General features: G+C 46.7%; 1 protein-coding gene across 1 annotated transcript in view; it reads left to right on the top strand.

Annotated features, from left to right (window-relative positions):
* The window catches only part of RAB6B (RAB6B, member RAS oncogene family), a 56,357-nt gene extending 50,782 nt beyond the window's left edge, over positions 1–5,575 (top strand). Inside the window, exon 8 of the mRNA XM_049629803.1 lies at positions 1,178–5,575. Within this exon, the coding sequence (XP_049485760.1) occupies positions 1,178–1,242 (65 nt within the window). The 3' untranslated portion in view covers positions 1,243–5,575. The remainder of the gene's footprint in view (positions 1–1,177) is intronic.
* Positions 5,576–13,755: the final 8,180 nt, after the last annotated feature.

Genomic DNA, 13,755 nt, shown 5'->3' on the forward strand with positions numbered 1-13,755 from the left:
GGTTCAACCTGCTCTACCTGACACACTTCCTACCATGTCCTGCCAGCTTCCTCGGCCCAGCCCTGCACAGCCCCATAGTGTCCACTGCTCTGTGGGACAAGGTCCGCGTGCCGCTTGCACAGTCTAACCCAAACCTCAGGTGACACTCAGAAGCTGAAACTGAGATGCAGAGAGGTAGTCTTGATTTTTCCCAGTAGGAAGGAAGGCAGTTATTTATACATACTCTGCCATGTTACAAAAAAAAAAAAGTGTTCATGCGTATATACACAAGATAAGATAAAAACGTAGTTGCGTACACACACATAAGAAAACTGAGGTGTAGGAAAAATCAGAGATAAAGGCATACTCAAAATACATGCCATGGCCAAAAAGTGGCAAGGAGAGAAAATGTGACCTTTAGAAGAAGCATGGCTCTTTATAGTACTTAAAGCCAAAAGAGTCCCTCCCCCAGTCCTTAAGCAGGCGCCACAGAAACATCCCGGGACGCCTGCAGCAGGCCTCAAAGCGCTGCCCAGGAAGAGGCCTTCTGTGCGGTGATCAGGCCAATGTGGGAGGAGTGGCAGCCTGGCTGTGCATCTTGAACCCATTCCTCTGGTGGTTCTGATCAGTGCTCCTCCAGCCCATAGCCCCCGGGCACCCATGGGAAGGGCTGGAGAGGGGGCTGTGCCAAGGCCCTGCCCCGGGGATGTGGCTTCCCCCGGCAGCATCCTCAGAGTCTAAGTGACAAGCTCTGACTAGAGCCTGAGGGGTCAGTGTTGCTGCGAGGGACTAGAGCGAGGCACACTTAGCCCCGTGCTAAGAGATGGAATCCATGCCTGGCCAGCGGGCTGTCCACCTCCAGTGCACATCTATAGGGTGGAATCGATAGGTAAACAAGGCTGAGGCACTGGTCACCAGGAAGGCTTCTGAGAAAGGGCCTCTCTTGCTTGTGTTTACAGTCATCCCACAGCCCAAATGAGCTTTGCTTCAGGTGGGTAGGGGTGAGGGGTTGTATGAAGAAGAGGGGTGGGAACTGGTGACCCTGCGTCCTTCCTCCCCAGGCCAAGCACAGAGCCAAGTCCCTAGGTGTTTGTGGAAAGACAGAGGATCTGCGTGGGGCAGCTAAGGGATGCACAGGGACATGAGCCAGGGTGGTAGTTTCTCTGTGAGTCATCTTCCTTAGCGCAGCTCCCTGCAGTGATCGACATCAAGCTGGACAAACCCCAGGAACCCCCAGCCAGTGAGGGCGGCTGCTCCTGCTAATGCAGCCTGACCTGCCAGCTTCCTTTGACACTACTCGCTTGTTGTGTTGCTTCCTATTGGTTAGCTTCCTAAGGGGGGTGGGAAATGAGCTTATCAAGATGGGAGGATTTTTCTTTTCTCTCTGTCTCTAGGAGTAGGGTGGGGTGGGGAGGGAGGCTGGGCATCAGGGATCACGTCACTCTTAACAGCTGTTACTTAAACAACTATTTTTTGGTTTGGTTGTAATATATTGTACTTTATTAAGATTGCCAAAAACTGTTAAAATTTAAAAAAAATTTAAAATCACGTGTATACAACTTTTTGCCAGATAAAAATGTAGTCATTTTTATTTAAAAGATGTGCTTTTTGTTTTTGTATATTTGTAAACTTACAGAGAACCTTTTCCACACACCTCCTCCTTCCTGTCCTCTTTGAACCGTTAATCACCTCTGCCCTCCTCCCATCCCAATAAATTACAACAATTAACTGGGCAACTTAATTAGGCTCCAGTCCCAGACCCTACCAAACAGGTTAAATCAAACACTGAACAAAACAGCCTCTGAAGAGGCAACTTTTAACTCTGTCCTTCTTCCGTGGCCAGAGTGGGACATTAGCCATGGCCCCGAGGTGAAATTAAGACCCTGTGGACAGCAGGGAGCCTGGCAGCAGGCCTCACTGGAATTACTCCTGCCTCTCCCCTCCCCACTCTAAAAAGCCCCGAAAGGGGGTGGAAGGCACTTGCCACAGGCAACCTGTGTTCTCTGTGGTCCACTCAGTTATTGGCAGATCAAGAGGTCATTGGAAGGAAGGATGAGGTGCTGTCGGCAACCGTGGGCTTGTGTCCATGTGTGGTTTATAGCCTTGGGGCACCGTGTGTGGTTCTGAAATGTTCTAACCAACCTTCCCATCATTCAGCCCACAAGTGTGGGTTGAATCTAAGGGAAAGGCAAAGAGAAACTCAGTGTGTGCCACCCTGAAGCCTTCCTCTTTGGATGTCTGGGAAGCTAGAGCCTGTATCACACAGTATTTGTCTGTGATTGGGGAAGGGAGGGTGGACTGTGGTACCGCCACCTTGAAGATGCATGTGCAGATCCTCGGTTGCTGATACTATTGAGTGCCGTTCTGGAAAAGCTGACCTGATACATTTCTGCCCCACTGGCATAATGCAGGTGTAATCTTTGTGCACTTACCTTTGTGGATATCGTAGCAGCACTCTGGTTGCCTGAGGGTACTTCTGAGGCGGGGTCTCTAGAAGGCTGCCCAGAGCGCCGTCCTTGCCATTTTGACTCTTTTCTGAGAAGGGCATAATCCTGAGAACCTGTAAAATCTCTGAAGAGAATTCTAAGTAATGTAACCCCATTTGGCCAGCATTCCAAATAGACCCACACTTACTGAACCTGCACCTGCACAGAGCCAGGCAGTAGGCAGAAACTCTGTCCCCACTTGGTAAAACCTACCCTTGAGGCTGGCATTGACTCTGCCTCCACTGCTGTGCGCATGTCCTAGGTGAGCTAAAGGACCATCTGGAAGCGGTAGGAGGTGCACCTCCACAAAGGAGAACTCTAAAGTTGTTGCGTTAGAACTTCTCAGAAACTAATCCAAAATGGCAGCCGAATTAAGTGGAGCAGAGCCTGGCAGGACTCACTGATATTTGTCTCGTGGGCCTGCCACACACTTTCAGTTTAAGGAGACTGTGTGTCAGAGCTGATCTTTAGAGAGGAATTGATCTTCAGGTGAAGAAAAGAGGAAGCAGGATTCACATTGAGCTCTTCTAGTAGGCAAAGACTGATGTATGAACGTAATTCCGATGTCATGTGTTTAGTTTTTATATGTGTGTACATAATTATATATAGAGATAGACTTGTGTATACACCTTCCACACATTCTCACAGAGATACATGTGCTCAATGTATATTCTTGTTTTTCCTGCTCTCAAGTTGGAACTTGCATTGTGATAACAGTTTTGGAAATTCAGAAGTACTGCAACGTGTTGAAATAATACTTAATATTGTCAAAAAACTTGTGATTGTCTTGCCATCAATAAACTAATGCATAGATGTGTTAAACTACAGGCAAAAACAGCCATGGGAATATGTGCACCGTATCTCTCTATACTTATATGCACAGGTGTGCACGCCCATGTGGGCCAGTACCCCCCCACCGTGGCACACCCCCAAGTGGTGCTTGTTGGAAGAGTGCTTACTTACCTCGTGAGAACTTCTAGGAGTCCACATTACAGCACCTGGCCTGGTTGGCAGTGAGGGCCATTGTTTGTGGCCTCTGGGACAGCCCCATTTGCTGGGATCTGCATTGGGTCCCAGTGAATGAATGTATGGTGGATTATAATTTTCTTGGTACTAAAGAGTAGCTTTTCTTAAATATTACTGTAAAAACAGAGTAGAAACTCAGTTACCTTCTCGTGTGCACACACAGTTTAAGGCACCACGAACATTTTTTCTTTCCATCACAGCCTAGGAGCAGTAAGAGATGCAGATGTCATTTGGCTTGATGTGGCCTCAATGAGCCGTGCCTTCCTCACACATACACAGGGTCCTCTCTCGAGTCCAGGCTCTCCCTAGCCCCGCGGCTTCTGAGGCAGGGGCAGTTGTCTCCTCTTGTCCTCCCATCTTAGTGGTGCCATGCTATCCCATGACTCTCCCTCCCTCAGGCCTGGTTTCCACACCTCACTCTCTGGTCTCTTGGGGCAGCCAGAGCTCTCACACAGACGTGGGTTGGTTCCTTGGCTCTCGTTTTGAGCAGGTGCCATCACCGTTCTCTTGCCTGTAGATGGTATCTTGACTTGGAGTTAAGGTTCAATCATCAAATGGCCAGATTCCCTTGAAGAAGAGGTGATGAAATTGCCTCCGCATCCCTAGTGAGTGTTAACATCCCGAATCCAGATGGGCCAGCATGAGGCAAAGCCGTCGTTCAGTCCTTCTCCCTGAGGACTAGCCCTCACCTGGGAGATGGCCAGGGTCATTGTGTTCAGGCCCCCTTTTTTTCTTTTAATTTGGGGGTCTCAAAGAAAAGCTGGCAGTAAAGCTCCTATTCCACAGACATCTGAAAAAAGCATGAGATGCAGGAAGCAGAGAGCATATTCATAAATGTACACACATGCCAGAATGAAGGTGTGACGTCAGCAGCTTGAGTGTGTAGTCCAAGGTTAGCAAGCTGGGTGATTGTGAGCAAGTCTCTTTGGGTCAAGAGGCCTCTCTGCCATCACTGTCCCCACTCTCTTCCCGTAGGCACCCTCAAACATCCTGAAACACTCCTGGGTCTGAGGAGCAGTGGCCAGATCAGTTCAAGTGTCTCAGGCAACAGAAACCAGGATTCAAATGTCAGTAGCTAAGTGTACAGACATATCTTGAGTGCAACAGCTCTGTCCTCCTGATGGCAAGGCGGTGCTGGGCGTCCCTGCCCTCAAGTACCAGGTGTGACAAAATGGCACCGCTGGCTTCGGTGTCCTGCAGGTAGAGCGGCCTCATTCCTTCACACGGCAGAAGGCAGGTGAGGATGTCAGGAAGTGAGAACAGGTAGCCAAGGACGGAGTCCGCTCTGAGCCACGTGAGGGGCGACCTAACAGAAATATGTCTTTGTGCAGTGACCAAGCAGGGCCGTGTGCTCTCTAGTCTCCAGACTACCTCTCCCCAGGCATGGGAGGCATCGCCACCCAGCAACAGCAGCATGAGGCAGCGGTCTCAACCCTTCCTGCCTCACAGGCAGGGAGACAGAGGCGAGAGGGCGACTTGCTCATGATCACCCAGCAAGTCGGAAGCAGTCAGGGCCAAGGTGTCTCCATTCTTCATCGCCAAGTTGTGTGTACAAACGTGTGCACTTGCACGGGAAGGGCTGCTGTGCATGGGGGCTCCTCAGACCAGCTCTTCTCCGGTTAGGGTGTAAGGTTCTGTCCAGCGTATCCGAGCAAGCTGGGAAAGAATGCACATACATTTCACGCTCCTCCATTGCCAACAAGGCCCGGTCTCCAAGTACATTCTGATCGTCATGGGCGCCTGCAAACCAGGGCACCCTTTGAATTTTTGTTTGAGATGAACTATTTAGGTGTTCCAAAACGGGCTCTCATGTGTAAACTCTGCTCCAGAGCCCTACGTGGCTGACGCTCCCCGCAGGGCATGGTTTCTCCTCACAGTGGGGTTTGGGAGCTTCCTTCCAGTGGGAAGCCTCCATACACAGAAGGCTAGCCAGCATCGCATGGTGTGTCGACTCGTCCCCTCACTTTCCCTCCCCCATCCCCTTAAAAGTGGTTGGCCACGAGGAGCACAGAGGGTGGCGTTTCCATCTTTTACTGGCTCAGCAGGCGTAAGTGGCCACATTGACTTTACATAAAACTGTGTAAAATGTGGAAGATTCAGCATGTTGATCAAACAATAAACTGTCCTGATTCTCAACACAAAACCTCTTGTCTGATGTTTCTAAGTGGTGCAGTCATATATGGGGTGTGGGGTGCAAAAACAGATGTCTTCAAGTGCCTGCTCCACAAAGACCCTCTTCTCCTCTCTGGGTGCTGGGCCCACCACCCAAAGCCCATTGCTTCTTCCTCCTCTTGACCTGGGTCCTCCACATACTTGGAAGGGGGAAAAGCAAGGCACACTGATGAGGGTAAAGCCACACTCATTTCCATGATCTCCACTCTCCCTAAAGACTGATAGAAGGGAAAGCCCCAGGCAGAAACTGAGACTCAGGTGTGTCACCCCTGGTCTCCACTTACCATGGCTGAGGGGTTTGAAGGGTGGGTACAGGGACTGAATCTCTCTTCCTTCTGATCATTTCCAGAAAGCCATTTAAAGAATTTAAGTGGGGCGCCTAGGTGGCTCAGTTGGTTGAGCGGCTGGCTTCGGCCCAGGACATGATCTCACGGTCTGTGAGTTTGAGCCCTGCTTTGGGCTCTGTGCTGACACCTCGGAGCCTGGAGCCTGCTTCGGATTCTATGTCTCCCTCTCTATCTGCTCCTCCCCTGCTCATGCTCTGTCTCTCTCTCAAAAATAAACATTAAAAAATTAAAAAAAAAAAAAAAAGAATTTAAGGTGAACCATAATCATTCTTGAGGTAACACCAAGCAGCCACAAACAACCTCCCACTCCCCCTGCACTAAGTAGAGAATATCCTTGAGAGGCCCCTTCAGGGCTCAGTCATCTCCAGACTAAAAGATGCCTTGAAGGCCAGGACAGTTGTGGGACCAATCCAAAGAGGACACAAAGGCCAAGATCAGGCATAGAACTGCCCCAGTCCGAGAATGCTGGGATTCCTACAGTACCAGGTCTCATTCTTGTTCGAGTTCAATTTCACTACATATCTCTTCCCTTCAAAAGTTCTAAAGTTTCTGGAATATCCTCTAATCTGCCACCTCAAGGAAGGTACCTCTAAATTAGGAGGGACAGGAAATAGATGCCTCTGCCCACTAAGCCTAACTTTCCTCGCTGCCAGATATAAAATGTGAAGTAGAGGAGGTACAGGGGATGTCAAGAGGCAGAGGCCTGACGACAGCCAAAGTGCACACACCAGATGAAAGCCAGAGTCCAGCTGTTCTAAGACCAGAAGCCATTTCCCAGGATTATAGTGCTCAGGGTGACAGGACTTGAGACAGCAAGGGGAGGGAATAATCTCCCTGAGGAGGACACAGCATTTACCCACAAGGCCGTCCGGCACCCCTCCCCTTGCCAGGTGAAGAGAGCACAGCTGGGGCTCCCCAGACATCAATGGGAAGATTACAGAGCACTGGTGAACGACCAGTCTAAAGTGCCCCACGTGGCACTGAGGGATGCTGTTCAAGGTGGCCTTCCTTATCACTGTAGCTGTATTGGTGTCCAGTGAGCAAGAGTGGAGAAAGGAGCTTTGGTAATCCTTTGCTAATCTCAAATGAAAAACTACCAAAGTAAGTATACTGATACACACAAATATACCAAAAATACCACAAACAAAAACACGTATATCAGTTCAAACATAATCTTAAGTCAACAGAACGTCAGCACCTCACACATTAACAGGACCACAGGGGGACATTGGGATCCCAGGAGGTGCCGAGACAGAGACCATGGGAAAAGAGAAGTGGCAAACCCAGGCACTCCCCGCTAACAACAGCTGTTGATGGCTAGGACCCCAGCAAACTGGCAGGTGCTTTGAAAAAAGAGCTGGGATCAAGAACAGGATGGCCAGCCCCCAGAGCCCCCAGTCTGCAGTGTGCCCCATACCTTGTGGAAGACTGCATGCCAGAAGCAATGGCGGGCCCAAGGCATATTCATCGCAGCCACCCCCCTACCATGGCATCTCCCGTGGCCTGCACCTCTCCCTCAGCAAGGAACAGGATTATTCATATCAGGTGGCAGCCGGCCTGGGGGCAGGTCTCAGTGCCCATACACTCCCAGTGGCTCAGACACTGCTATGTTCCCAAGAAGGAGCTCTTTCAAGCCATGACTGTCTCATCTGTGACATACAGTTGTGCCTTGTCTGCCAGCCCCCGTGATTGACATCTCTTTCCACTCTGGCCACACTTGCCTCCCACCTCATGAAGAAATGGCTGCAGGGCCACAAGAGGATACCAACAGAGGAGAGAACACATGTGAGCAATCAAAACTCCTACCCAGCACCCGAGGGAAGTCCCCTCGTGATTTCATCCTGGCCCAAAATGCACAAGAGTGGAATGACTGTAGCGCAGGAGTAGGAAGCAGGATGAGTGCTTACTTCATCCTGTTAGAAGAACTAAACAGGGCTCATGGCCCAAAGGACTTAAAAACAAAACCTACTGAAGGTGCATGTGATACTCCAGGGCAGAGGACTTCTGAGGGTGTTCCTAGGAGCCCACGTACCTGGTAAAGCATATACTAAGCACGCGGATTCCTGACACCACACCAGATCTGCCGCTGAATTGAAAGTTTAGGACCAGGATCCTCAGAAGGGCTAACAAGCAGCACGGATAGTTCAGACGCACACCAGCATCTGAGAATCAGTGTTTGAGATACGACATTACTTCTTTGGAAGATCATCTTTCAGCCTTGAAGACAACTCAACCTTGCTCCCCTTGTCACTTTTTTGGTATATTGCCTCCTCCAATAAAGTATAACAATTTATTAACCAGAAAAAAACAAAAAAGCAAAACTGAGAGATTACATGCCTCTTAACAGAAGCATCGGGCCATTGATTTTTATTCACACAAGCACCTGTGATTATGTGAACATGTCACATTTATCACAACCCTTTTTGATTTCTTCTTCGTTACTCTTACCTATTTCCTTAAATCACTGCTAGCTAATAAGGACAAAAACCAAGAATCCAAAGGACAGAAAGAACACTAGCAGCACTGAGGCTTTAGGATAATAACTCTACCAGGGTCAAGGTCCAAGGTCTTCCCCGTGTCAGCCTGCACTTATTCCACATACGAGCAGCGAGGTGTAGGAAACAGGGTTGAGGGCAGAGGGGAGCTGTAGTCTCACGCGGAGCTAGAATCACTCTAAGGAAGATGTGACGGCAGCCAGAGGCTTGGGCTGTAGCACATGCGGGGACCTCCCGCACTCGGATGTTATCGGCTCCGTGTTTATACAGACTCCCCCTGACCCCTCAGAGCCAGGGTGGGTGCCCGTGCTGCGTGCTTTCCGAGCACCCACACCCCCATCATGCTCTGACCACACTCTTCTGGGATTAACTTCTCACTTAGCCACCGCCACCCTGATCTCATCTGAAGCTTTGGCCGAGCTTGTCCCTGAGTGTGTGAAGTAGGGACAGCTGTTTGTTCCTGTGTATGCTGCAATCTGCAGGCCCTGGAGATGTGGAACCAGGCCTGCACCCTTCCTAACACATGCTCCCATTTGTACTCACCATACCGTTCCATTTCATTGCTTTGAGCCAGACAGGTTGTTTTATTTGCCAAGAAATGCATTAATAATTTATAAAAGCCATTTAAAAAGCCAACATTCAAGAAGACAACAAAGAGCATCACTTTGAAGAGGCTGACTTTTCTTTTTTAAAGTGTATATTCACTGCTGGTTAAAACTATGGAGAACTTTTATCATTCCTATGTGTTCCACTGCATTCTAGCTAGGAGTACAAAACAGGGGCCAAACAGCACACGAACACATCCAGGAGCCCTCGGCCATCCAGAAAACCACAACAGTTTCTAAATCTCCACAGACTCCTCAATTAAGGGAAACCACCAGAACACACGAGGCCCTTGGCATTGGGGATTTAGCATTTACAGTTCTGTCATCTGGGAATGACTCCAAGGGTTCAGGGCATGTTTTTGAAACCTAAGTGTTATGAGGCTGGAGTGTGGACAAGTCACCAAGCTGATGAAAAACAGACCTGCTGTCAACACAGCCTTGCTGTTTTCTACCTGTCTTCACACGTCAGGAGACCACCTTGTAACTACACCCACACATCTGAGAATTCACAAAGGACCAGATGATGTCTTGCCCGTGAACCAGCCAAGGACAAATGGAAATCAACTAGTTCCATACACAGACAGGGTTTGTTTTCAGGAAAAGGGACTAAAGCACAGAGGCAGAGGATAAGAAATTTTCAGATGATAATCATATTCTCATAATACCCTCCTAACCTTACGTCAAGCTTATATTAAAGGGACAACACCTTAACAAAGGGAAGCACACAAATAAAAGAAAGCAACGAGGGAGAACTAAACTTAAAAACAAAAATTCCAAGTTACTTTCGACAATAATTTGTTTCCAGAACAAGAAAAGGTTTCTTATTACATTCTGTACCCCTTCTTTATCAACTCAAGGCTACCACACCCTTTTCCACACACATACAAGTTCAAATGTCCTGCACTTTAGCTCTGCCCCTCAGGCGATTTTAGCCAGCCATTTCTCCAGGTCCCGGATGTCAGCAGAGCCAGCGTCCCCTCTTCCGCCCTTGGCACTGCACTCCAGGAACTCCACTTTGAGGGGCAACTGTGAGAACTCAAATTCTTTGCCTTTCTTTCCCAGCTGAACAGGGGCAGTGCTGGAACTGTCCAGTGTGCTGGGGGCAGCAGAACGGGTGACTCGTAAAGTGTTGCTGTGACACAAAAGAAAAATGAGTCAGGAAGGAGAGAGTAACTTTTATATAGTGATTAAAGGCCTTTAGAAAACCACATTCATTCCTAAATATTTCAGTATTCATTTAAATACTTAATCATAAACCTGTCAATTACACTATTAAGACTGTTGAATAACCCTTTGCATTCATATACCGTTCTCAGCTAGGAGAGATGTGGGTCCGGCCTGACTTCGCTTGATAAAGAGCAGGTCAGTAACATCCCCAGGTCATACCAGTGCCCCCTTTATATATCTATAGAAAATCAAGAGTCGGACACTCAAATGACTGTGCCACCCAGGTGCCCTGAACACATTTTTTAAATACACGTTGTAAATGTTATAATAACTTAAGTCTCTGAAAGTTAAATGCGGGTAGATAATTTACATTTATCACAAGTCTATGTGGATACAGAGCTTAGAAATCCAAACTCCAAATTCTCATATCCAGTTTGGGCCCAATCACTATTCTCCAACCTCTTTCCCACTAAAACCTTCCCAATTTAAGTTGTCTTACTGCCACCTGCTGGCCCCCCAAAAAAGTGCATAGCAATGCTCATTTGTCTACTTCTCCCACACTTTCTGCTATCCAGAAGCAGAGGAATACATGCTCCCCAAAGTGCTTTCTTAACAAAATAAAAAGCATTTCTTGAAGCTGTAAGGCTGCATGAAAATTAGTGAAGAATCTCCAAGAAAAACTAAACAATACCTTGCTTAGAAAAAGACACACATGAAAAAACTATTTTGAAGAAACAATTAATACAAAATTCAAGATATTACTTACCTCTTGATGGAAAGGAAGAAAAACTTTTGGGGAGAAACCCCTAGGACCTTCTAAGCAAGGTGGTGGGTCCATGGGTATTCATTTTAGTATTCTTTAAAGTCAATATATGTGTCATATCTATCCCTTTATATGTAAGATATTTTACAGTAAAAAAAACAAAAAAACAAAAAAAAAAACACAAAAAACCTTAGGGGAGGCTGGGTGGCTCAGTCAGTTAAGCATCCAACTCTTAATTTTGGCTCAGGTCACAATCTCACGGTTTTGTGGGTTTGAGCCCCACACTGGGCTCTGTGCTGAAAGCATGGAGCCTGCTTGGGATTTACTCTCTCCCTCTCTCTCTGCCCCTTCCCTGCTCATGCTGTCTCTATCTCTCAAGTACATAAATAAATTAAAAAAAAATAAAAAAAAAAAAAGACTTAAAAAGGAAAAAAGGCCAAACATTAAATATGTACTCAGCTCTTGCCATAAAGCCACATGAACATAGTTAACCTTGTTATTCAGGAGACTATGAAATGCTTCAAAGCTGATAGGGCCTAATTCTCACAAACAAGTTAGACTCCTGGGATGCCCCGCTGGCTCAGTTGGAAGAGCATATGACTCTTGATCTTGGGGTCATGAGGTCAAGCCTCACATTAGGAGTAGAGATTACTAACAGAAATAAATAAACTTTAAAAGTAAAATAAAATCAGGCTCCTAATTTAACTGATATTAACCTTCCTAACTTTTAACATTTTGCTAAGTTACCTTGTAATGCATTTTCTTCTGTATTGCTTTTATATGGCTCTTTAGAGTAAAAAGCAAATGGACTAAGGAAAATATGTACTTTGAACACAGGAAGACTTGGGACAATACTGCTAAATAGAAAAAAAAAAAAATGGGATACACAAATATGATCACTTCTTCCCCCAATTCCCAACAATTGCAACAGAGTTTCTAGAAAAAATAAACCAACTAACTGTTCCAATTTCCTTAGTCTAACAATAAACAATTTACAGTCTCAAGAGAGAGCATCAAGAGTAAGGGAAGAGGTGAAAAATATGCAATTTCAGAAGGGACAGAAACCACTAACAGTGACGTCAGCAAGAGGGCAGAATAGCAATTTCCAGCACAAGTCTTGTCACAGAACCATCAATCTGAATAACCACCTATGCATGAGAGATAAGGGATCCAGGTCAAAGATCACAGGACCTGGGTATTATACAGAAATAAAAAAAGATGCACTGAAGAGAGTAGGAAGGACAGCTTCACATTACCCACATTACTTCTCCTGCCAGCATGGAGAGATATGCTTCACTTGGGGGAAGGACAGTGAAGTGAGCACTCACTATCCCAGAAAACCCAGCACCAGGCTGACCCTCATGGCCCCAGCCCACTCATGTGGACCCAAGCTCCAGGACCACCCCAATGGACCCCAGCACAAGGCCTGCCCCAGGAGACCCAGGCACCTGGTGAGACAGGAGAGATTCAGGTTCCAGCCTGCCTGAGTGGACCCTGGTGCCAGGCCCGCTTCTGTGGACCCAGGCAGTAGGCCCACCTACCCACGGATCTAGGAGCCAGGCCAGCCTGCCCAAGGGCTCCAGCAGCAAGCCCACCAAAGGAACAAAATAAAGTACCAATAACTAACCTTAAAGAAATGGAGATCTACTAACTGACAAAGAATTCAAAATAATCCTTTGAAAGTTCATTGAACTATAAAAGAAAAAGACAACTCAATAAAATGAGAAAAACAATATATGAATAAAAATGAGAAGTTCAGGGCATGTGGCTGGCTCCGTCAGTAAAGCATGTGACTCTTGATCTCAGGGTGGGGTGTTCAAGCCCCACATTAAGCATGAAGCCTACTTAAAAAAATAAAGTTCAACAAAAAGAAACCATGAAACTTTTTTATGATATTCTGGAGCTAAATAACACAATGACTAAGGTGAAAAATTCAGAGATCTTTAACAGCAGACTTGCCAGAGCAGAAGAAAGAATCAGAGGAGCTTAAAATCAGGAATTTGAAGTTACCTAGTGAGAAGAACAAAAAGAAAAAAAAAAGAGTAAAGAGAGCCTATATAGGGGCACCTGGGTGGCTTAGTCAGTTAAGTGTAGACTTCAGCTCAGGTCATGATCTCACAGTTGGTGAGTTCGAGTCCCACCTTGGGCTCTGTGCTGACAGCTCAGAGCCTGGAGCCTGCTTCGGATTCTACGTCTCCCTCGCTCTCTTGCCCCTCTCCCACTCACACTCTGTGTCTCTTGCAAAAAGAAGCAAACATTAAAAAAAAAAAAAAAGCCTATATAATTCATAAGATATCATTAAATAAACAAAGTACATGCATTATGGTAGTCCCAAAAGGAGCAGAGAAAGACAAAGAAACAGAAATCTTATTCAAAGAAATAAAACAACAACAACAACAACAAAACCCAAATCTAGAAAGGGAAATGAACATCCAGATCCATTAAGCCCAAAGAACCCCAAACAAATTAAACATGAAGAGAAATTTTTTCTCTCTCCTTCATGTCTGATGGACAGCTTTGCTGGGTATAATATTCTTGGTGGCATTTTTCTTCTTTCAGCACTTTGAATATATGATTTCACTCTACTGGCACATAAAGTATATGCTAAGACTAAGAAATCTAGTCTTACGGGGTTTCCCTTGTTTGTGACAACTGGCTTCTCTTGCAGCTTTCAAAATTCTCTTTGTCTCTGACTTTTGTCAATCTGATTATAGT

Source organism: Panthera uncia, chromosome C2 (genome assembly GCF_023721935.1).
Source record: "Panthera uncia isolate 11264 chromosome C2, Puncia_PCG_1.0, whole genome shotgun sequence".
NCBI lineage: Eukaryota > Metazoa > Chordata > Mammalia > Carnivora > Felidae > Panthera > Panthera uncia.